This window comes from Haliotis asinina, chromosome 1 (genome assembly GCF_037392515.1).
Source record: "Haliotis asinina isolate JCU_RB_2024 chromosome 1, JCU_Hal_asi_v2, whole genome shotgun sequence".
In the NCBI taxonomy this organism is placed as follows: Eukaryota; Metazoa; Mollusca; class Gastropoda; order Lepetellida; family Haliotidae; genus Haliotis; species Haliotis asinina.
Genome location: NC_090280.1, coordinates 28,561,853 through 28,588,389, shown reverse-complemented (window position 1 = coordinate 28,588,389; position 26,537 = coordinate 28,561,853). Strand labels below are relative to the sequence as shown.

General features: G+C 39.5%; 1 protein-coding gene across 1 annotated transcript; it reads left to right on the top strand.

The window, feature by feature from the left end:
• The first annotated feature begins 15,075 nt into the window (after positions 1-15,075).
• LOC137271588 (putative ankyrin repeat protein RF_0381) lies at positions 15,076-16,476 on the top strand. The gene is made up of 2 exons (XM_067804036.1): positions 15,076-15,302; positions 15,387-16,476. Exons 1-2 carry the CDS (start codon positions 15,076-15,078, stop codon positions 16,474-16,476), a joined length of 1,317 nt encoding a protein of 438 aa, XP_067660137.1.
• Positions 16,477-26,537: the final 10,061 nt, after the last annotated feature.

The window sequence follows — 26,537 nt, the reverse complement described above, 5'->3', positions numbered from 1 at the left end:
TGCTGTTTTTGTCAAGAGAATGTCTTTGTGGGAAACTACGTTGTAGGGCAGGGGAACTATTGTGAAGCGTCAAGTAAGAAAAGTGTGTTGTTTTATCCTGATTGTGTGGGTGATGTGTTAAAAAGACATGCTGAACCACTTGCTGTCATCAGTTGTATCTAGTAGTGCTTTGACCAAAGTGAGAAGGAGACAAATTTTAGAGGTTTCCGCAAAGAATATGTGTTCCTTATCGGTTCAGCAAGTATACAGGAACATTTATCAAAAAACATAATTGTGAATAATAACAAATAGCAAACAATCATGGTGCTGATGTTAAAATACGAAACTGTTCATACTTATTCAGATCCCAAACACCTCTTAGAATTATAGAAACATTCGAAACATTCCCCCAAGCAATAAAATTTGCCCCAGTTCCTGTCTAGCTAACTAGCGTTAGCCAGCTCCTCCTTAAGCGCCGGTCCCAGTCCACCTAACTATATAGTTAGCCATCTCCGTCTGCAGCGGCTGTCCTAGTCTGACTAACTAGATTTAGCCAATTCCTCGCGCAGAGGTCGCGGTATGACATTACATTTTCAAACATTCAATTCGTGCTGTCATTTGGCTATCAGCCATGAAACCTGCATCGGATTCACAAACTCTAACGTCATTAAGATCAAACGAGGCCCACCATGGTATGTGTAAACTATTGTTGTTGCAGTAGTTTTGGTCTTATTGTCTAAGTGACATACAATCTCTTATTATTGCTTGAATATTTGGCACGCTGAATGTATGACAGTGTACAACCATGACACGATGTACAAAGCCAATGGAACCGCTGACAGGTATCAACAGTAATATCGTCCTACTGATGCTCTTAGTTCCGTATGATGTCTTGTCATAACATGTTTAATGGCTAAATCTACTACTCTATCGAGAAAACCAATAGTATGTCTTGTATGTTTCGACACATGCTCTGTTGTTTCAGAGACCGTGACCGGAATGCCCACGAAAGATTTGATGTTAAGCAAATTGGTTGCTTGTTGCTTTTTCTCACACTCTACTAGTAGGCCACCTGGACGTAAGCGTGTTATGTTCTTCACGTCCCCTGCAATACCCTGAATACCCTTGGATACAGCAAAGGGGCTCAACTTCAACGATGTCTTGTCTGGAGTCTCAATCACGATGAAACGCGGCCAATACTCGATCGATGCAGACGGTCTATGGTCACTATCAACAGGGTCAATATCAAGTGGCCGTTTTGGATTTTTTTGTTGGATTTTCATAAGCCATGGTTAGTTTATTTTGGTTCATCATCCGAGCTCCCCACCCACCACGGAGTATCACAAGGACAATGCTAAAAACAAGCGGGCCTCCAGCTTGCAGCACCAAGGATACCCGGATGATATACTCCATCAGAAGAATTAAAAGATTAATAATTCCACCAGATTGGCCCATGAGCCACCGCCTTCTGGCATAGGACTCTAGGCAAATTACAGAACAACATATTTCAAAATCAAAAATGTTTTAGATAATAAAACCAAGTCCAAAGTTACAACAATTCCAAATGACATGTGTGCATTGATAAATATAAAAAGTACTCCATGCACAGGGCTTGGCGTGACCAGCCGATTGGTCGAACCGGGCCCATTCGACCACCCGTCTAGGCGAAGTCAGGGCCAAAGTGGTGTATTGAGCAACAGGAACACGGTTACAGGTCCCTATTGCCCTCAACCACCAGGATCCCCTCCTCCGCCGACACAGGGATGCAACCCACGGCAAACGGGTTAATCCCACGGCATATCCCCCGGGTCCTCTACGGGGGTATAGGCGAGCTCTTAGCATTACCCAGCACCCACCACGAGGAGGTGGCTCGCCACGGGTGCCGTGTGCAGAAGAATTTACTGCCCCTGCCCAGATTTAACCAGATGGCGTCAGCCTTTACTTGACTTCACTTGAGTTTAATACTTCTGGTTGACCTCGATAACGTTGGACTGAGTACTGGTTTGCATGTTGTCCCATATTCACTCTCTGAGCACTGAGGGACCATTAGCAACATGCTGTCAGTTTATTATCGCGTATGTCACAAGTTGCTTTCATGTTACGTCGCTGCAACATTATCTTTCTGATATTTGGGCGTCGGGAAAGCACATATTGGTAATTTGTCTGAGTAATAAAAAATAGCCTACTGCATGACGTTGGCCTCAAAGAACGTTTTTCTTTCACTAAATAGTTTATCTATCTAAACCGAAAAGCCTCAATGTTCATCGATACACATGTATAAACTTCATTTTCGGAGCACTGTATCGTACAACAGATCCGTTTGTATAGAAAATAATCACAGAAGAATCTATATTTCTTACCTTGTGACCTTTTATCGTAAAATTGTTGAAATATAAACAAGTGAAAAAGGAGACATCACAACATCTCATGAATTCTTACTTTACACAGCCAGATATAGCTCTAGAATAACATCGATATGAATCTGATTTCCTTCCAAACTGATATGCTGTACTGATGCGACTGATAAACAAACGCAACAAAGACGACAGTCGTAAAAATAATGGACATTTAATCGTAGTCAGCGACGATCCTTTCTTAATTCGTTCATGTAGCTCTGTGGACGGCAGAATGATGACGTGGTCTTTAGTTGATCATGTGAACATGCTCGTAACTATAATAACGTGCCCCAGGTTTGATGTACCGTCTTATCAACTGCCGACTAATAGTAGCTCGGTACTCTTCAGGAACATAGGCGTCAAGGTGTCAACTTTAAATGTGTTGAGAATTGTCTCTGTCGATCTATTGAATACACTATTTCGACACTTACTTGTCACTTATCAGAAATGGATAACGGTACGATTACGAATGAGACACATTTCATTGGGTGTTAGGACTTGTCAGACGTAAGTTTATATGAGGTTGATCAACGTTGTATTTCCTCATGCGGCCCTTCGGGCGCATGATCTCTAAGCGTTTACAACATATGTACATCGCGTCAACAAAGATATCTCGCCAGAATTTATTTTTCCCTTACATGAAGGGTAGGTATCAGGGAATACATGTCATCCTTCCAAAAGTCACTAAGCATGATATTATCGGATGCATGAAAACAGTGACTGATTGCGAAACGAAGTTCAGAGTAGCCATTTAGAACCTGATATGTTGGCTTCGTTACTTCTGCTGAGTCTTCAACTTGCATCTCCTTACCATGTGCACCATCCGTCATCTCATCACATCAGACGGAGCTTGTGTGGACCCTTCTCTCACATCGGCTTTACATGGACTCCATCACGCTATACAGTCAATCCAGAAGTTGTTGATCAATGAATCATCGCATTTGACTGCGCCTAAGTCTTTCATAACATAAGATTCACTTCTGTAACATTTACATTTCCGACTTCCCACCCGACCAAAATCAACATCATCAATGTCTCACTTCCCGACATCTAACCTTCTTTAATAAGCATATTTGTCCTTAATAAGAATGTATTGAAAATGCTTCATATTGTAAACATGCTCACCAAATCTGTCCCGATCTGGCAGGCGTTTTGATGTTTCAGTTTGACGATATCATTTAAGTGTGAGATGCTTGTTGGACTTCAAGGACAGCTGAATAGCCACGAAAGAATGATGGCTATTTCGTGGCCAGTTAGTCAGTGTTGGACATCATTCTGTATTTTGAAATCTAGTTCCCAAACAAAAACACCTGGCAAAATTGACCCCAACATTTATCATTGTCTTCTCAGAAAGCTTTGATGAGTGTCTTTTGTCCATTACATTTACACTACATTACAATGTTACCTGATATGTTCTCTGTGTTCGTTGATACGCAGAAACAACCAGCGTTCTATGTCTCTGAGCAGTGGGATTTCCACGAAATTCCGATGTATTGTCAGTGGTTAGTACGGTAGATACCCAGTATAGTTACATTTTCTGATTAGATGTTAAAAATACTGACTGGGGTTCTTCATTTGCGCGACCCGTGAAGGTCCCGGGGTAGAATAGGCCTTCAGCAACTCAGGCGTGCCATAGAAGGCGACTCAGCTTGTCGTAAGAGGCGACTAACGGGATCGGGTGGTCGGACTTGGTTGACACATGTCATCGGTTCCCAATTACGCAGATCGATGCTCATGTTGTTGATCACTGGATTGTCTGGTCCAGACTCGATTATTTACAGACCGCCGCCATATAGCTGGAATATTGCTGAATGCGGCGTAAAACTAAAACTCACTCACTCACTCTTCATTTGCCCGAACATCTCCCTAAATTAGCCTACAACATACTGTCAGTATGGCAGTACCTTGGGTGGAAGTAGAGACTTCTTTCCCAAAGGAATTTAAAAATTTTAAAATCGGTCTTTAAGTTTACTGGGCAAAATAATTTAGGGATGGTGATTGATATTTCATCAGACTGTCAATGAGTAAACAGATTATTATTCATAATTAAAAATGTAGATATATCCCTAACTATTTTTGTCCACTATATGTTCTTCCAAGAATGGCACTCTACTTCAAAAGTTAGATAACGGTATCAGTGTTAAGAAAAATAACAATCCTACCCTAACCATTTGCTGAACGTTTTGTGAAATCTGTGATATTCTTGCGACTAAATGATTAACCCTCCTGGAAGAAAGCTACTTAATTTGTGCGCTTCTCTAAATGTATCTACATACTGAATGGTCGTTGTGGCAAGGACACTAGTGTTGGGGATTTTACATTGTTAAGCCATTTGGGCAAAAGTGTAATTGACTGTTATTGATTCACCCGCAGTCTTTTCTATGTGTAAACAATTCGACATTGTATCTAGGTCAGATTCGACCATCTACTGTTGTCGTGTCAATTTCAGTTACGTCACCTCCACGTTATGCCCCTGCAGTATCCAAACGTCTCTCCTCGGGCCGAACACCGCTTTGTTTGAGATGAAACCAAAGTCGACATATTTAGAGAACGGTTACTGTCCAATGATAGTATAAACGGTTTTGATGTTTTCCTTGATGCTGTGACTGAAAATATTACTGAAGCTGTTGACATATTTGTAAATTTGATGTAAAACTGCCAACTGTATGAAGCGAAGTATTTATGTATTCAATACCCAAGATCAGCCGTGGTTTGATACTGAATGCCGCGCTGAGAGGGAGAGGGTGTTAAAGGTATTCAGAGAGATTAGACTTGAGGAGGATTTAAAAAGATTTTTGGCGGCTAGAAACACATTTTCTTCGGTCGTGAGAGAAAAAAGGACAAGATAGTGAGATTGCTAACTGACAATCTGTTTAATAGTAAATCTTTTTGGAATATATTTCAAAGCTTTTCTGTATCGGTAGTACTCCATCCTAATATATCTTTGCAAGAGTGTTATGAGTATTTCAGTAATATGTACAAGGATCTAAATATAAGTTACATGCATATGGGTAATTATCAGCCTACACATAATAATGTTACAATTCTGGAATTTCCCATGACATCAGATGAGTTTACCAAAGCAATAGATACTCTTAAATGTTCTAAATCTGCAGGTGATGATAAATTAATCGCTGAATTCTTTAAATATTCTTCTGATATTCTTGTTCCGTATTTAACAGTTTTATTCAACATGATTTTTTAGAACGGGGTGTTTCCTGGTCAGTGGTCGGTCGGTCGGTCTTATTGTCCCTATTCATAAAAAGGGAGATCGAGATTCATTTTCAAATTATAGAGGAATTACTGTCCTCAGTGTATTTAGTAAATTGTACATATCAGTTATTAACAGACTCAAATTTTGGAGTGAAGCTTATGTTAAACTATCTGAAGCACAGGCAGGGTTTAGAAGAGGATACTCAACTGTCGACAACATTTTCATCGTCCACTCTATTAAAAAGAGGATTCTAGCAAAAAGGGTAAACTGTATGCTTTCTTCGTCGACTTCTCAAAAGCATTTGATTTGGTTAAAAGATCGAAATTATGGTTAGCTTTGCAACAGAAAAGATTATCACCCAAGATGTTAGGCTGCATTAAATCCATCTAATAGCTGTATTAAATCTTGTGTTAAAGCTAATAATTCTTTTTCACAACTGTTTGACTGTAAATTTGGAATGGCACCCGTGGCGATCCACCTCCTCGTGGTGGTTGCTGGGTAATGCCAAGAGCTCACCAACACCCCCGTAGTGGGTTGCGACCCTGTGTCGGCAGAGGAAAGGATCCTGGTGGTTGAGGGCAATAGGGGCCTGTGACCGTGTTCCTGTTGCTCAATACACCACTTTGGCCCTGACGTCGCCTAGACAGGTGGTTGAATGGGCCCGGTTCAACCAAGCGGCTGGTCACGCCAAGCCCTGTGCGTGGATTATTCATGTAATTGCACAGATTTGATTTTGTATTGTTTCAATTTTGGTCTTGGCGTTTTTATTCACATAAGACTTTTAGATTTGAAAACTGATATGAACTTTGCCTAGAGTCTTATGCCCAGAAGGCGGTGGCTCATGGGCCAATCTGGTGGATCGAGTGATTTTCAGTTAATCTTCTGCTGGAGTATACCATTTAAGTATCCTTGGTGTTGCGAGTCGGAGTGCCACTGGTATATAGCATTGTCCATGTGATCCTCGGTGGAGGGTTGGGATCTGGGATGGTGAACTTTCTATTATTAACCATGGTTCAACCCGAAAAACATACATGAGTGTTTGTCCTCTGGTGAGGACAGTGCTATAAACAGATTACCGGATACATGGAGTAGATTTTTGTTTGTATCTTCTACTGACAGTGAACCTCTAAAACTCAATCCATTTGCCACATAAAAAGCAATTTATGGACTTGTTGGTGATGTCCAGGCTGTTACAAAAATTAAATCTGGGTTTATAGTCAGAGAGTGTAAAACAGTAAAAATATCATCTGCCCTCGTAGCTACAAAACAGCTTGCAAATACTGCAGTTTCTGTTTCTCCACACAAGTCTCTGAACAGCAGCAAAGGCATCTTGAGAGACAGAGACGGGTGGCTTGCCCACATGTGTGAAACAGAAATCGCTACTGAACTACAAAATCAAGGAGTCACTCATGTCAAACGATTCACGTTTAAGAAAAATGGAGAAACTTTAAATGCAAATACTTATTTGATTTCTTTTTCACAACCGAAACACCCAAAGTATATCAAAGCTTGATACTGTAATATCGAAGTGGAGCAATATATTCCAAATCCACTTCGTTGCTACAAGTGTCAAAAGTTTGGTCACGTGCCCCATCTTGCAGGAATCGTGCAACATGCTACAGATGTGGTGAAGAAGATCATGAAGATTCTGGCTGTTTGTCTTCTCCAAAATGTGTCAGTTGTCTTGGAGACCATATGTCTTCATCAAAGTCATGTGAAATCTGGAAACGTGAATATGAAATTATCAAAATCAAAACTCAAAAGAATGTCACCTATCACGAGGCAAAACGTTTAGTAAATGCAGCCTCGCCTCAGTCATCAAGTATAACATACTCTGCTGTTGTTGCTCGCCCCCAGGCTAAATCTGTTCTGTCTGTTTCATGTCAGACAAATATCTCCTGGATTAAGGCTGACAAACACACTTTAAGTACATTAGATTCTGCTGTTGATACAAATCATGCAACATCAGCTTGCCAGACTGACTCACAAACAGTATCTCCTGCAGGGAAAAATCCTTGCCATAAAGAAGATAATAGTTAAAATCTGATAGAGTACAAAAGGTATCACGTGACCCTGTACAAATCTATAATAAATTTAATCTCTTGGAAGGCATTGACGTCTCTCCTCATCCCCGTACACGAAATAGAAGCAATTCGCCTCGGAATGGGAAAAGTTGGTCCCCAGTACTACCACCTGCTATAACATGAACAATAACTCCTTAATCAAATGGAACTGCAGAGGACCTAGGACTAATTTTAATTAAGTACAGTTACTAGCACAGGACTTCAAACCATCAGCATTTTGTTTTCATGAGACCTATTTGAAACAAAGTGATAAGTTCGAATTGCGTAAATACTATTCTTATCATTCATTTTCACCTCCAGGTGACAAAGCCACTGGTGGATCTTCCATATTGGTGAGACATGGCATTATCCATAGCCCTGTTCCTCTTAAGCCCAATCTTCAGGCTGTTGCTGTTCGTCTTACTTTATATATAAACCTTACTCTTTGTTCCCTGTATATCTCGCCATCTTCCATTCTTCACCAGACTGACCTTCAAGATTTATTTGAGCAATTGCCAAAGCCCTGTATCATCATGGGTGATCTAAATGGCCACAACCCATTATGGGAAAGTCATGATACCAACGGTAAAGGGAAATTTCCCCTGAAGAGTTTATATCTGATAATAATTTATGTATATTCAATGCTCTGACACATATTTACATCCTGCAACGGGAACATATTCTTCCTTAGACCTGTCACTCACTGATTCAAACATTTATAATGAATTTGAATGGTTAGTCCATAATGATCTTTGTGGTAGTGACCATTTTCCAACAGTACTTACAGCAATTAACCCTTCCGATGATCCGCCTGTAACAATTGGCCCTTCAGGAACTTGAATCATCTTTAATGATCCTTTTCATGGATTTACCTGATCCAATTAAAATGTTCTCTGACAAACTAAAACATACAGCTGATGAAACTATTCCTAAGTCCTCTGTAAACCCGCACATCCGTAAACCATGGTTTAATGATGAACGCGAAAAGGCTAGGGAAAAGAGGAAGAAAGCAGAGAATTGTTTTCGCCTTGATCCCACTGTACATAACTTAAATAATGAAAAAACAGTTATGCTAAAGCACGACGAACGTTTAAGCACATTAAACGTCATACTTGGAAAAATTACTTTTCCAAAATAAATGCCCGTACTCCTATGTCAAGGGTGTGGAATATGATCCCAAAAATTAAAGGCAAAGGTTCCAAATCCAGTAGTATTCAGCATCTCAAAAATGATAATAATATACTAACTGAAAAATCTGATATAGCAAACACGTTTGGTGAAACTTTGGCTAAACATTCGTCCTCCTCAAATTATCATCCTAAATTCCAGACTTATCAAACACACCAAGAGAAGAAAACAGTGAATTTTAAATCTGATAATGGTGAAGATTATAATCAGGTATTTTCATTACATGAACTTCATATTGCGCTATCACAGGCTCACGATACTGCAACGGGACCTCATGATATCCATTACCAACTCTTAAAACACTTGCCTGAATCACGTCTCGAAACGTTACATGCCATTTGGATAACACAACATTTTCCCCCTTCGTGGCGGAAAACCATAGTTGTTCCTATTCCAAAGCCTGGCAGGAATCATAAAGGTCCATCAAATTACCGACCTATTTCCTTAGCTAACTGCGTTTGCAAGGAGGTCAAGTTCTTGGGTCTTATTTTCGGCTCACATCTAACTTTTCTACCCCACATTAAATCCCTTAAGACTAAATGCCTGAAGGCACTAGATCTGTTAAAAGTTGTTTCCAATTCTAAGTGGGGAGGAGACCAAACTACCCTTCTCCACTTATACAGATCTCTCATCCGTTCGAAACTTGATTACGGCTCCATCGTTTATGGTAGAGCCTGTAAAAGCAACCCCAAAGTACTTGTTTCTATCCACCTTCAAAGTCTGAGAATTTGTGTTGGGTCATTTAGAACTTCTCCTATTGACAGTCTTTACGTCGAGGCCGATGAGCCATCTCTTACTCAACAAAGCTTAAAACTCTCCCTACAGTATATAACAAAACTATATTCTAATGAGGCCAATCCTGCATTTAACTGTGTTTTTAACCCTCTGTATGAGAATCTATACAATAAAAAGTCTTGTTTTGTTCCGCCTCTGGGATTTAGAGTGAAACCTTTTCTTTCTGCTGGCGGCATTGAGCTAGCCAATATTCTTCCCATCTACTTTTGTCTCCTCCTTGGCAGTTAGTTAGACCCGAAGTTGACCTAACACTGACGAGATTTAATAAATCAGAAACAAATGAATTACAGTATAAACAAGAATATAATCAATTAAAAAGTAACTATAATACATACAAATCTTTATTTACAGATGGTCCCAAGGATGGTGGTGCAGTTGCTTGTGTCACTGTTATTGGATCCAGAACAGTATCTTTCAGATTACCGGATAACAGTTCTATTTTCACAGCGGACGCAAACGCTATATTAACGGCTCTTAAAGGTCACATGCAACTAAAAATATCAAACATAATTAAAATATAATTATCAATTATTCATGACGTATAATAAACATTGCTGCTTGTAAAAAATAAATAAACAAAATTATAAGTGTACAATCGCGATTCAAAAGTGCAATATTTTGTACTTTACTTCCCTCGAAACAAGCCTTTGGGATACCGAACCCATAGCGAGTGGGGCTGCACTCAAGTGTAAAGACGGCTTCCGATTGGCCGGTTCATTTCCTGATACGCTGAGGGCTCATTGTGTGTACAGAAAAATTGTCTGTTTGTTGAGCATTTTAGAAGTTCAAAGCAGGACTTGAAACTGACAAGTCTTTACGTCAGATTCAGTCATCCGTGAAAAATGGATGTGCACGTACTTTATTTGCAACACACACACATAAACGCATGTAATGTGTACAAGTACATTTATCACACCTGTCTATTTACATAATGTGGCAGAGACAGGACTCTGGTGCACGAGTCAGAAATCAATATATTCTGTTTATGGCGTATAGCCTAGGCGTGATTTTTGTTAAGTTCAAATTGTCTGTGGTCAATGGTTGAAGCTGTGTATTGCATAATGTCGTTAGCAGACAGGCAGGCAGACATATAGGTGCCAATAAACCGGACTGTTTACCACAATCAACAAGGTTTTTTTATATAAAGAGTAGATTATTTACTTGTTTGTGTACATAACCAAGACTAGACAACTGCTCCCGACCTCACATGTTCTCTGAATTTGAGCTCGATCCAATCAAAACTCATGTCATTAGAGATGGTAAACTACTGAGTGGCTGGAATCTGTCATTCGTCCAAGTACAAAACAGGACTTGAAATTGACAAGAGTTTGCACCAGTTTCCGTCAGATCCAGTCATCCGAAAAAAGTGAATGTAGTTTGTTTGAAACCCACAGACATAAAAACATGTCATGTGTATCACACGTGCCTAATTACATCATTTGGCAGAGACTGGGCTCGGGTGCATGAGTCATAAATCAATTTATTTTGTTTATGGCGTATAGCCAGGTAGATGTTAAGTTCAAATTGCATTGTGGTCAATGATTGAAGCTGTTTATGTAACGAGTAGATTATTTACTTGTTTGTACACAACAAAGGTTAGACTACTGCTCACGACCTCAGACGCTGGGCAGGCATACTGTTTCAAGCTCCGCGAACCTATTCACTGCGCATGCGTTATGGGCGCAGCGCAGCACATCTGTTGAAACCAGTTTTCCCCCACCGCTGGGGGAAATTTAGTGAATCGTTTGAACTCCGATTTCGCGGGGTTTTTGTCATCGCGGGGTATTTTTCAACTTTATACGTTGAATTGGCATTTTTGATAATTTGTTTCGGTAAGTGCATACCGAAACGTATCAGAATCTGCAAAGTTGTATTTTACGTTGCATGTGACCTTTAAATATATTGAAAAACATCCTAGACATAAACAGTATATTATCTATTCCGACTCTCTTTCTTGCCTCCAGGCAATTAAAAACCTTTCATGTAAACATCCACTTTTAATGGAAATAATTGAATTATATAATGATCTTGCTACTGGCCAAAGCAACATCGTCTTTTGTTGGTTACCCAGCCATATAGTCATTTCTGGTAACACAATGGCTGATCTTCCTGCCAAGGCAGCACTCAACAAGTCTGTGACACCACTTCTTATTCCCTACACTGATTATATAACTACCATTAGATCGTACATCAATGATCTGATGCAAAAGAAGTGGGACACCCAAGTGGGTGTAAATAAATTACTTGCAATAAAACCCTATACTGGTTATACCCACTTGGGTTGTCAGTCCAGATTTGAGGAGGTCTTTTTGCGGCGATGTCGTATCGGTCATACGAGATATACTCATGAATACCTTTTGAAAGGTGAGGATGAAAGAATCACAATCACGCGTATCTTGCTTGACTGTGTTGAGTTTCCCATCACAAGGGATCAGTATTTTAATTCACGAACTGTCAAGGATCTTTTAACAATATTAGTCCTCATTTAATTATTGCATTTTTAAAGAAATTAGATTTGTTAACTGAATTGTAAATAGATCATTATTTTATAACTGTAAGATTAAATTAGTAACTCAAATCGTTATTGGCTGTACCCTCAAAGGGGGTTGAACTACTGTAAAATAATTGTCCTCCTGAGAGGGTATTGAAGTCCAACAACATTTGAAGTAAATTTAAGTTTTCCAGTTTTTTAATTGTAGAATAAGTGTTCTTTTACTTTATGGCTAGATTTGTCTAAATTGCTAACAGCTGAAGGGATGATGTAAATCCAGCTAGGGTCAACGCAGGAAGCAAATGTATTGTAAGTCCCCATGGTCCTTAGTATGGTGATCTACCTTCAGTTGTTGGCAACCTATTGCTCATTTTTATATTGTACTGTCCTCTATAGATACATTGTTTTAGGTCTAATCAATAGTTTTACATTCTACTCTGTGATATTCTAGTTAGTTTTACTGTCCTTCGTTGACAGGGTTTTACAATGTACGTGTTTATTCATTTGTATTTTATAATTAATCGTTCTCGTCACAATATGGCTGAGATATTGCCAATGTGACATTAAATATTAACTAACTCACTAATATTGGAGTTCGCCAAGGCTGTGTCTTGAGCCCTTTCTTGTTTTCTATTTTTATAAATGATCTAGTCGATATTATTGAAACGTTGTGCTACCCGGGTATCCAGCTTCACCCAGAATTAACCCAGTTGTTTTTACTTCTATATGCGGATGATGTTATTCTGTTCTCTGACACCATTCATGGGCTACAAATACGCATCAGTGTCGTGGAACAGCATTGCAAGGAATATCAGCTACGTGTCAACTTACTAAGCACGAAAAATGATATTTAGGAGGTAAGTTAATTGACTTTTCACAAACATTGTCATGGCACATGCACTTTGAGAGCTCTATTTTACAATCCAAAAAGACTTTGTTTGGTATTTGGTAAAAGTGTATCAAAGTTTGAACATATGAAATGTGATGTATTCTTCAGAAACTTTGACACTATAGTAATGCCTATTTTGCTTTATGGTGCAGACGTATGGGGTCTAGACTGTGACAGTAATTCAACTATTGAAACAGTTCATACCCCAGCCTGTAAACATTATCTCGGTGTTAAACTGTGTACTGCTAATCACGTTGTACGCGGTGAAAAGGAGATATCCCATGTATATGTTTGCATAGAAACGCTGTATTATGTATAGGTACAAACTGTTAAACATGCTTTCTACACGTTTTCCTAAGAAATGTTACAATGTACTACTGTCAGATGATTCAAATGGTAAATTTAACTGGACATCAAAACTGAAAATCTTATTGTATACAATGGGTTTTGGGTACGTATTGGAAAATCAATTCATACCCAATGCAAACCTTTTCATTTCTGAGTCCACAGCTAGAGCCCCAAAACATATATTCACAGGAATGGCGTTTTTCGCTGTCTACAGGCCTAAAACCCTTTTATATTCTCAATTTAAACCTCTTTTTGGTATTGAGCCATATCTCCATTACATAGCTATCAAGAAATCCGTATTGCTTTAGCTAAATTCAGGTGTAGTTCACATCAATTGAATATAGAAATGGGTAGATATACAAAAACACCAAAAAGCATAAGATTGTGTGAATGTGTTCCTGTAACTATGTGGAAAATGAGTATCATTTCTTGTTCATATGCTTACGATGACCTACGTAACCGTTTTATTCCCGCTGATGTTTTCACTCATCCAACCGTTTGTAAATTCAACCGACTAATGTGTAATGTTACTCCCATGGTCTTACGAAACCTTGCCGTGTTCATATTTTACGCTAATCATCGGCGTCACCGCAGCTTGAAGGCTGCAAATGTATCTGTATCATGGGCTAATGGCCTACATTCACATGAATAAAGTAAGAAAGAAATATATTTATTGGTGCTAAAAAAACATGAGGAAACTTGTATATGTCCAAAAGTATATTCCTGTGTGTAAAAATCATAAAGCGATCTATGTACAACTGTCCCAAGTATTCATGGCTGAGGCCCTTTTTGAAATAAATCACTTTGACCACTTTCAAAGCCCGTCTCTTCTACATTTCTAATTCCCACCGTTTCTTAACCTCTAGCCATGCTTCCATATTTTGTAAGAGACAGAAGTCAAGGACATTGAAAGTGCCTTGCCACGTATTTGTGTATACATTAATTCATGCCATGTAGCATTCTACTTCAAAAGTTAATGGGTGGACATGCTGCTCTGGAATCGTCCATTATCATCATTCTCTGTGTCTGGAGACTCGAACTGGCAAAACTGAGAGTGTGAACGGTAAATGTTCAGTATCGGCATTATTCCTCTCCCTCTGATAAATCTTTAACGGGCCATTTTAACGTGCTTGTTTAGCCTATGTTGTCTCGTTGTTTGGTTGAACTCTTGATTTGCTTTTGGATGTGTTTGTGACAGATCAATTCACGTAGCATCTTAGCAGTTTACTTTTAGGTTCTGATTCATAAATAATGCATGGCTATTACTGAAATAGGAAGCCGTCTGTTCTTTCCATTGAGGGCAATCGTACCTTTGCCAATGAAACATCAACACCAGTTAACTGTTGTCTTCCAGTACATACGTGTATCCCCGTCTTTGGTGTTATTGCTTTGTAGCTCAAATTGTACTAGTATTTTAGAATGTGTTAAGTCCATTTCTAGTGCTCCCAAAAGTGATACTCCCGGAATACGCGAGACTTGCTAGTACTAACGTAAAACTACACTCACTTACATATAATTCATGGGTTTTTTTTAGTTGGAATTGAGATGGCAAGGATGTCAATCAATGCTGTTTATTTAACACACACGCCAAGGTCTTTCCGGGATATGTATTTTTATCTAATGATTCTGTCTAGTGATTTTATCTTCCTTCAGAGAAACGGATTCTGACGCAGGTGTATACTGAACTTAACACTACACTCTTCGATGCCTGCATGGTTGGAGATTTGGCCCGAGTCAAGTATTTTTTATCGGATGATCGGACAAATGTCAACTCAAAGGGGAAGAATGACATGACATCAATGATGTATCCAGAAAAGGAGGGACATAGAGAAGTGTTTGACGAACTTGCCAGGGAAGGTGCCAACCTGTCCTTAGTAGATGATGGAGACAGACACATTCTGCATTTAGCTTGTATTAGAGGCAATGTTGAGATTGTCAAGTAGGTCCTTGCAAAGAATATTGTAGGCATCAACAGCTGAGATGAGGATAGGCAGACCGCAGCATTTAATGCTACTTTGTACAGAAGAAAAGCCGTCTTCGATTTACTTGTGGAAGCAAAGGCAGATCTGTCACTGGTGAATGTGCATGCTGAAACCATCCTCCACGTGGCATGTGAAGGGGGTAATGTTGAGATAATTAAGTTCATCCTGAAGCATGACACTGTCGACATTGGCACTTTGGACATAAACGGTCGGACATCTGCAATAATCACAGCCAGTGAAGGATGTAAGAATACACTTGATGTTCTTATGGAGGCAGGAGCAGATCTGTCCGTTGTATATAATGAAAGAAATACCGTCCTTCATTTGGCCTGTGGAGGGGGCAATGTTGAGATAGTCAAAGACCTCCTTTCACATATCATTGTGGACATCGACAGTCGAGATGCGGACGGTTGGACATTACTATTGCATGCAGTTCGCGCTGTGGAGAAGGATGTGTTTAACTTACGTGTTGAAAAAGGGGCTCATCTGTCACTTGTCTATAATGAGAGTGAAACCCTCCTTCATGTGGCATGTAAAGTTGGAACCGTTGCGATAATGAAGTGCCTCCTGGCACATGACATTATGGACACTGACAGCCGAGATAGTGCCGGTTGGACACCAGAAATGCGTGCACCCAGTGTTGGACATAAACATGTGGTTGACGTTTTTGTGGAGGCAGAAGCAGATCTGTCGATGGTGAATAATAACAATGAAACGATCCTTCATGTGGGGTGTAAAGTGAGACATGTTGCGATAATTAAGTACCTCGTGACACGTGACATTATGGACATTGACCGCCGAGATAGGGAGTGTTTGACCCCAGTAATGGGTGCAGCCATAGCGGGACATGAGGATGTGTTTGACGTTTTTGTGGAGGCCGGAGCAAATCTGTTACCAGTGAATGATGCCAAAGAAACTATCCTTCATTTGTCTTGTGAAGGTGAAAACGTTAAGATAATCAAGTACCTCCTAACACATAACATTGCTGACATCGACAGTCAAGGTGAGAATGGCTACACATCAGTTATGTACACAGCATTATACAACAGCAAATACGCGTTTGACGTACTTGTAACATGGGGAGCTGATCTGTCATTACTTGATGATGACGATTATAGCATCCTTCATTAGGCCTGTAATGAAAACAGTGCTGATACAGTAAAGTACCTTCTTTCACACAATACTGTGGATATCAACAGTAGGGATGGGGCGGACTGCACACCAGCAATGATTGCAGCACGTAGAGGAAATGAAACTATTTTTTTTCAGCTTGTTGAGAATGATGGTGCTAACCTAACAATAACGAATGATGTTGGTGATAACATCCTAAATATGGCTTGTGAAGGAAGAAATGAGCACATCCTGGAGTATTTTTCCTCACAACGCATCGTTGAGGGGCGTTATACAGAGGACGTTCCGTGTTGAATGCGCCTCTTCGATTTTCTGTTAGGTCTATTCTGGACTTGCGTCTTGATAACATTCAAATGAAATTTGGGAATAATCATTTATGCCATAAACGTAGGCATCTAAATAGGCTCCAACTGCACTCCAAGGATACTACGCAAATGTGACCACCTCGGGACTCGAAAAGATCAGGGTCATGTTTTGGCGACTGCAAATAGAAATATGATGTCATTTTCTAACAGTACATTTCTGGTCTTTCATATTTCTTGTTTTGTTTTATTATTTGTGCATTGCTCATCTGTCTACCATTACGATTCCGTTACCAAACAAACGTACTATAGCCCAGGAAAGTATGTTCCTAGAGTTCAAAGGTGAAACCCGTTAAAGTTCAGCTTTACGACACATTTAGTTGTCAATCAAGGACAAAGGCAAGATATAGGCCAAATAGTCATTTTGAAGCTGTGCTCGAGTATATGCGGGAGGAGAGGCAAGGCACGAAAACCTCAAGATTTACTCTTTCAACAAAACCCGCAGTAGATCGTTTGTAAGATTTGATAAGTGGCTTTACATTAATTCATGAACAAGGTTATAACCTGAGGTTGCATCAGGTGCATGTATGTACCTATGTACATGTGCTGTTAACTTAAATTGAGCACTGCAATAAATTAGCACCCATGTTTGTGGGTATGTGTAATAGGACATCCATCCATCCACACACACACACACACACACACACACACACACACACACACACACACACACACATACATACATACATACATACATAGAGCCTCGATATCCAGCTTAGCTGCGCAAAGGAACTTTGTTTTTCCCTGGATCGCTGGATGTCAATCTCAAGGGTGTGTCGAATTAGCAATCTCAACTAATGCTGCTACTAGGCGCATCGATTTCATATGGCTTTCTCATCCTAATGAAGTACCCATTCACAGCTGGGTGGGCTGGGACAGTTAGTCACAGTACTTTGTCCATGTTCACTGCACGTTGCTCAACCCGCATCTAAGTGTTGTTCATGTGACCACCTTCCGATCGATCACGGAAACAGTGTTCACACAAAGTTGACACAAAGGGTTTTACACCCTGTATCGTAATGGGAAATCAGTACCTACCACCAACTCATCACCAAGCACTCTTTATTCCTTTGTTCTCCTGTCTGTCATATCACTACTTTCCTTCCAATAATCCAGCCCCATAGCCTCTTTTGTTGTGTAGCAATTGCCTTCTTGTGTAAACACCCTCAAATCTTGTACATGAACCTCAATGGCTGTGCAAACATCAATTACTTACGGGTGCGCGAGAATGGAGATGGGGCCTAAGCAGGTACGACTGGGACGTTTATGCGCGCTTTGGTCGATAATGACGTACGTACAAGGATAAACAGGTTCGGAGATAATGTTGGGACACCTCTTAATTATTCAAGGGTGATGGGGGATCTGGAGTAGAATTAGTTGTAACGTTGGGCGTGTGTGCGTGCGAGCGCGCGTGCGGTTATGTATGTGTATGTGTATGTGAGTATGTGAATAAATGGGTATGCTTTGGCCTGTGTTCTTTTCGGGGTTGTTTTTTTGTTTGTTTGTTTGGTTTGGTTTGGTTTGGTTTGGTTTAAGGGAGTGGAGGGGGAGAGGGGGCTGTTTTTTTTGTTTTGTTTTGTTTTGTTTTGTTTTGGTTTTTGTTGTTTTTTTTTTTGTTTTTTTTTTGGGGGGGAGGGGAAGGGGGATTGTATGTTTGTTGTTTTGCTTGTTTGTTTCTGTTTGTTTTCCTGTTGCATTCATGGTGTTTGGATTTGTTTCTGTGAGTGATGGCCTTTATCCGTTGACGGAATACATGTTTTCTCGGGGAATATAAATATGTTTGTATATTCTCTCAGTTACGTTAAATTCGTGTTATCTCAATCTAAATCACAGTTCTGTCAAAATTGGTCTTCGGTAACCCATGCGACTAACGGGATCGGGTGGTCAGACACGCTGACGTGGCTGACACATGTCATTATATCCCGATTGCGTAGATCGATGCTCATGATGTTGATCATTAGATTGTCTGAACAAGACTTCATTATTTACAGACCACCGTCACATAGCTTTAATATTCCTGAGTGCGGCGTAAACCCGAACTCTCTCTTTCCCCCATTTGAAATGTATTGATGATGTGTTATCTTCACATTCTGAGATTAATTATTCATTCAATACCCATTTCATCAACTCAATACAGATGAATCTTCAAACCCATTTTCGACCCATATGTTCCAATGAACGGACGTTTGATATAAAAGAAGTAAGCATACTTTTGTTTCAGTCAAATTGTACTGTGAACAAGTACCAACCACGCACCGACATATAGCTGGAGTATTGTTGAATGCGGTTTTAAACAACTACCAACTGATTTTGCATCAATGTTTACTGATCATTTGAAGAACAGAATATAGGTATATATCTATATCTATCTATATGTGTATGTCGGTCTGTCCGTCTGTAAACAGTATGTGTAGGTTCCTGATGTGAGTGTTGATCCAGCGTATTAGCTCATCAAACTGGAGAACTGTGAGCTTGCCAAGTAACAGTCAGTTCGCTTCTGCTCTGTTATAACTTGACGTTTGTGTACAGACAGTGACTTTACCGACATCTAGAAACAGATCACACAGAATCTGCCTTCTCACTCATTACCTGGTGTTTTGTGACCTAGATCTTTTATGTATGTCTTAAGTGGGATGTCGTCCAGTAATGTGATCGTGGGCAATAAAGAGTTATCGAAAACGATCTTGGAGCTAATATTCTTCACCAAACTAAATGTCAGTCCTTGTTGTGAGCGATACTATCAGATAATCACCCTCTAAGGTATAACTTGCACACTTTTTATAAACACTTTAATTATTTAATCAACACAACTAACTACATCAAATATGGCTCGTTCGCTTCCAGTTTTTGTCAAGAGAACTAAATGAGATAAAATTAATCTTACACGCAAAATCGGCCAAACACTGAATATACCTTGAAACAGTCTTTACAATTTATTGTTTTATAGTCATGACACCAGTTCGGCATCACCTGGATGATATTTCTATATTGATATTCCTAAATTGACTCTAATTTAGAAACGTTATTTTTAAGAGAAGACTCTAGAGAAGCCTAAAGGTTTAAGACTGTTCTTGTAAACTGAAGGGGTAAAGTCTGGTATGAAATGTTTACTACAACGAACTTGCCCTTACTTAAAACAAACACAACGTTGTTTTCCATGATTTTTCACCATCGCCCCAAAATGTGGTTATCCGTCTTATTAGACCATAAACATGAGCTCTGATACAGATCCAGTAAAGGTGCAAGCACATGGAATATAATATCACTGAGTCCCATATCTGCATCACATAAGCAGGTCAAACTACAGGAGCTACGCTAATATAATCAATAAGGATCAAAGAGGTTATCAATATTTAACACCACAAATTATCAATGCACAGTGACTTGTTTATCTGAATACAAAATCAATGAATGGTTTGCTTCCCAATCATATGGGATTTTTTTGTGGTGCAATAGCTGAAATCCACACAGGAGAAAAAAGGATAAGTATAAGAAAACACTGCATCCCTTTTATTGCCACTTAACATTGCCAGATGTATTCTCATTAGACAAACTGAGAAAAAAGTATAAAGATGATGATTGGGAAGAGACTGCATATTTAATTCTTGTCAGTGACATTTCGTTTCTGTCCAAACACATCCATGTGACTAGTTTCAGTCGTAAGCTAATGTAGGTCTGTGATCAACAAGATGACAACTGCGCATTCAGTCATTCATGAAATCATGTTCCTGACTTTAATAACATGCTTCACATTTGATGTGGTTATTTGCCAACTGCCAAATACACTAACCTATAGGTCGTTAATCTTCAAGAACATAGGCATCAAGTTATGCCAACTCAAATGTGTCGAGAATGGCTTCTGTCGTTCTATTGAATATAATATTTCGACACTTACTTGTCGTCTATTAGAAATGGATCATGATACAATTACGGATGAGGCACAACACTTCGTTGGGTCTAAGGACTTGGCAGATGTAAGTATGCATGGGTTGTTTGTGATCAATGTTGTGTATCCTCAAATGGTAATTTGGCTATCATGGTATCTATATATGTGTTTGCGAAATATGAAGATTGTGTCCACAAACATTTTTAGCCAGAATAACCCATTCATATGCATGAAGGGTGGATCATTAGAGAATGCATACCATTATCTAGTAGAAATAAATATAGCTGACATTTTCAGATCTGGATGCCAATGTTTTTTTAGATCTATAAAATATCTATGTCCAAAAGTATGTTTTCGGTCATTCTAAAATGTAAAATCCGACTGTCTTGAGTCCGTTTGTCATTCTGAAGCGCCACCTCAGACAAAGATACAAGAACGAAAGAACTCTAAATGATTTAGTTGCCTTGTTTGTTTGCGAGTCGCCATTTCATCGCAGGGGTGTTGTTGTGCGGCGTCAGACTGTGAATCATTCATGACCGACTGGGCACAAAACCGAATACCAAGTCGTGCCGCTCTTGAAAGATTTGACTTTTAACAAGAACAGCAATCCCGTTTAACTCCAGCAATTACTAGATATTACTGGAGCACTCGAACGTTTCTACTTTTTATGTTTCTAATCCTATTTTAACCAATTATAATGATGATTTTTGAAAACATATTCTAAGACAATTATTAAAAGCTGTTCACCACACACCGATCCCTAAGCGCTTTCAGACTGGTTTGTCGTATGTACGGGGGACGAGTCTTCTTGGAGGGCATAGAAAGGGGCGAATGGTGGTCAATGTCTGTAAATTAGAGTTTAGGCCATATTGCCAAAGACGGTTGCTCCCAGTAGGCAGGGCATGTTTCAGGGCACTTTTCATGAACATCTGGTGTGATCACTTATTTTCTGTGGTCAATATAATCGATTTCAAAAACTCCATACGAACAGGTTGAAAGAAGTCAACCTACTTTACAAACCTTTTCCCTTTGTATCTGCAATAGGGTTTAATGGGGATTCGAAATGCATTCCAAAAAAAGAATCAGACACCACCATGTCGGAAAATGAGACTTTGAATTTTTTATGTAGGTATTTTTGTTTGGGCGTCCTTAATGTAACATTCACGGACAAAATGTAGTTAATAAATATGCAAAATATATTCATAAATACACTTTGAATAGAACATATGGTCATGGTATAATACATGCCTTCTTTCCTCACACGGTATATTTATGACATTGCTTGAGATGGAAATGTTTCTTACAACAACAGACATCGGTCTATACTTAGGTTCTACCAAACATTGCAGTCTATTTCAGAAGATAGTTGACGATATGAATACTGCAAAGCATTTCAAGACCCTATTCCAGGAATGTAATTACCAGTACTCAAGTGCCTCAAGTAAACTTATAGCTATATATCGACTTGGTTTATCTATGAGTAAAAGCCCATTGAAAAATCAACTATATCAATATGTAATATGAAAATGAAACGAAGATGCAGTTCACGTTGGTTTCGTCTGTCAGCTTCCAGTGACCTACAGAAAAAAGGAACATCATTTGAACAAATGACCTCCTCAGAACAAAGTAGTAAGCACTTACAGACCGTCTCTATCACGTGGTAATAATGATTTCTACAAGGGATTTGCCAATCTGGGCTCGGTTGTTCAAAACTCAGTTATTTTAACCGCCGGTTAACTCCTACCAGCCGGTTAAGTCCTTAACCTTAGCTAACCGAGCGTTACATAAGCGTTGTTCAAAACATGATTAGTCATGCCGTTAGCTAACGTGGCCAGTGTGGTTAACGTCACTGGCTAGCATCCATATATCCCATTACCTATTCTGTTTACTTCCGGTTTACGAAAAAAATGGAAACACAAAGTGTCGCCTGCACCCCAAGGAAAAAGAAAAGTTGAAGCTACTCTGCTGACCAAGAGGATGTTTTCCAGTCAATGTTTGAGGCCAACAGGGCCCCGTTTCACAAAGCTCTTGTAAGTCTAAGATCTACCTTTCTCGTAGCATCCGGAGATGCTTAGGTTTACGAGAGTTTTGTGAAATGGGGCCAAGGTCTCTTTTATCGGATAAACATTCGACCGAGATTACAAAGACACGTAAAAGCACATTGTGGTCAGAGATTGTTAGGGGATAAATGCTTAAAGGGTAGCTCCGGGTCCTTGGCTACGGTGAATAATTCAAATAATTCATCAATATTGCCGATAAATCGTCCCGTTTAGATCAATACCGCTCTACCATGGTATTTTGTAGACAGCTCAAGAAAATGCATACATGTGTTGAATTAAATGCTACTGACTTTAATCATGGGGTGGTTGTCTTCAACAAAACTATAAATAATCCAAGCACATAGTTTTACTGTGATATGTGCAATATGGCATTGAGTAACCACTCATGGAGAGTACATTACAAGAGGGATGAATCTTATGCCATACAGAGTGCTGTTCCTTGCACACAATATTTAACGCTTTAATCAAGTAACAAGTATTCTAGAATGACATAAAGTAAAATATTACCCCTTGTACCTTAAGTTCAGTTAAGGTATAATTGTAAATTTCAAAATATCACATTATACTATTGCCATTCTGTAAATTATAGCTTTACATCTTAAATTGACTTTCTTCATGGTGACAAAAAGTCATAAAATAACAGCCACTACGTGCATGACCATCAGTGATGTATCTCTCCTCCACCGACCAAACGTCCTCTCAATAGTGACCCTTGCAGAACACAGAGAGAAGTTGTAACGTTGTAGCTGCCCTCCTTGTGGGTTGAGGTTGGGGGGTCAGCAGGAATGGACTGCAATCGTAGCCATTGTCTCCTAAAATAAAACCATCAGAGATAGACGTGTGAGTCACGAGGTTCTGAAGATGTGGCTGTCACGGACGACCCCGCTCAGTCTAGCACAAACGTTTGTGAATTTCCCTGTAAGATTACATAAAAATTATTAATGTTTTCTTGTTTCATTTAGCAAAAATATTTCAAGGATGAATATTCAGAGAAGGGGACATCAGTCGAAATTATTAGATATTTATGGGCATGTCAGACACTATACGTGTGCCTTAACATAATTCATGACCGGATTTTTGCATTAATATTGTCCCATCAAATATATGTAGATAATATATCATAAATAGTTTTAGTTTGTAGTCATCAGATTAGATTGGGCAAATTGTTTTATGGTTGTCATTCATACATAAAGATGCAATTTTAAACTTTCAGCTGCATGAGCACAAACAAACAAATTAAAATTATTTAAATATATTTTATGAGCACTTCAAGTACAATTACTAAAAATATTACGCTTTGCAAACATGTGTCAATGAATTCTCTCGGCGAAATCAGTTAACTTGTGTTACTGACCACTCTCCTGATAAAAATGAAACCTGCATACCAGTTTGGACAAACTGATAAAAATTCTACAATGAAGTTGAAGTAGGATTTGAATAATTTTACATAGAAAGTTTGATTTTTAAATCATCAAAGGAAGCCATTCTAATTGTTGTAAGAAGGTGATTACCTGCGTGATCGCACACAGCCTGAAGCTGTGATTGCCTTCCCTGTTTACGTATCCGGGTTCATCCAGGGAAGGTGCCTGTATGCGAATATGTGTTCCATCGACACATCTATTTACTTTGTTTGCGCGAAGAAGTCATGTTCACTGTGGCGAAGGCGATTGTCAGTCGGCCATGAAATGTAAACGTTACGTCTTGCCACTAGGGCATCGGTCACACTGAGCACAATCTTAGACACAATACCCAGGGTGTCCCCAACAACTTGTAAGAAGCTCCCACTTGCACAGAAGTGAAGGGCTACTAGCACCTGTTGTTCAACAGTCAGTCCGTGGCCACATTTTGTCGGACACTGCAAATCACATTGCAAAATATTACAAAGGTAAGCTACTGATACTCTCCCAAATCGGTACTATGTTCGTAACACTTCGTCAGAATAATTTCCAATGTCGAAATCAAGTCGAGGATACACCATATCCTTTCTTTTGAACAACAAGATAACTCGCTGTTATTAGATAACAGTCGGATAAATATACTCAACGGCTGTTAAAAGATAACCGAGTTTTGAACGACCGGGCCCTGCTCAGCATCCTCGACAGGACACGGGATCATACAGTCATATTAGATGATTTCAATATTTACCATGACAATGCCGAACACATCGTAACCAAAAAGGTATTAGAACTCCTTTACATTCATGGATACCATCAGCATCAGCATGTCTCATCTGCCACGCACAGATTCGAGACCATGTCTGTGAACAATGCTGTTCAGGATGTAGAAGTAGCCACTGGAGGAAGTCTCGACTGAAGGCAAATCTGCAACACGAGCAGGCAAACTGAACAATCTCGTTCAGTCGATTACAGCCCCTCATCAAAGAGAAGATGCTCATCTTGCACCAGAATGTAACAGCTACTTTGTGGACAAGATCAGGAATATCCGCCAACATTTCGATTGTAATATGGACAACGAACAATCTCCCCTATACACGGGAGCCTGTGTAGGCCATTTGGAGTTGTAACAGAATATGAAGTCCGTAAAACCATCCTGGAGTCCAAACCGACATCTTGCGGCCTCGATCCGCTACCCACTAAGCTCATGCTTAGGATCCTGGAGTGAGTCAGTGAGTGAGTTAAACTTTAATTGTCACATCAGGAAGATTTTCGTGACTAAAACACATTATAAATTTACCATAAATACTTGTCAATTATAAAATAATAATAAATATGCCAGCTAAGGGCTGTCAATCCAACTATAATGACATAGTAGTAGTATCAAAAGCGTAGTATTTTAGAAGTAAAAGTAGCATCTATCTCTAAAATTGGATTTCAAATTCGAACAAAACAGTATAAGAAATGGGCTATAGATAGCCTACAGCTGAGGGTAGATCACCACACTTGGGACCATGGGAACGTCCAGTACAATTGCTTCCTGCATGGGCCCTAGCTGGATTTACTCCCTCCATGCAGCTGTTGGCAATTTAGACTCATCTAGCCATTCCTTAAACATATGCTACGATTAAACACAGTGGAAGGTTTTCATGTACTTTGAATGTTTTGGGACTTATGTAGTTAAGATCCTGGATGTTCTATCACTCATATCTAAAATCCCAGAGAAGATGGTAAAGAGACTGCATCACCTGACCTCAAATGATCTACTTCTCAAGTATCAGTCAGCATACAGACAGGCCAACAGTGTGGAAATAGCACTGAACTGCTTGACGAATAATCTGCACAGAAGAAATATTGCTATGCTGGTATTGTAAGACTTTCATACCATAGCTCACATCATGATGTTGTCAAGAACTTTGGTGTGTACCTTGACTCCTAGCTATTGATGGAAGATCATGTAAGCCACTGCTACAAGATCAGTTATTGCCACCTGAGGAACATCAGTGCCATCAGGCATTTGCTGACGAGAGAGTCAGCAGCCTTGTGAGGTATCTTTCATTCCATCGATTGGACTATTGCCACCGTTTGCTCTGTGGAGTCAACAGATGAGACGTCTGCAGCACATCCAGAACTATGATCCAGAACCTTCAGCGTCTCAGACGCTACTTTATGTAACTCTCTGTTTGAATCACTAAAGTCGCTTCCATCTCTCGAAACTTTTGAATCTAGTCTTAAACCCCACCTTTTCAACCATTAAATCTAAAAACATCATACCCTTGTGAAGAACTCAGCTGCCTCTGTTACGAAATTTTGAGGCATACCTTTGGGCATACCTTCATGGTGTGAGTAGCGCAATATA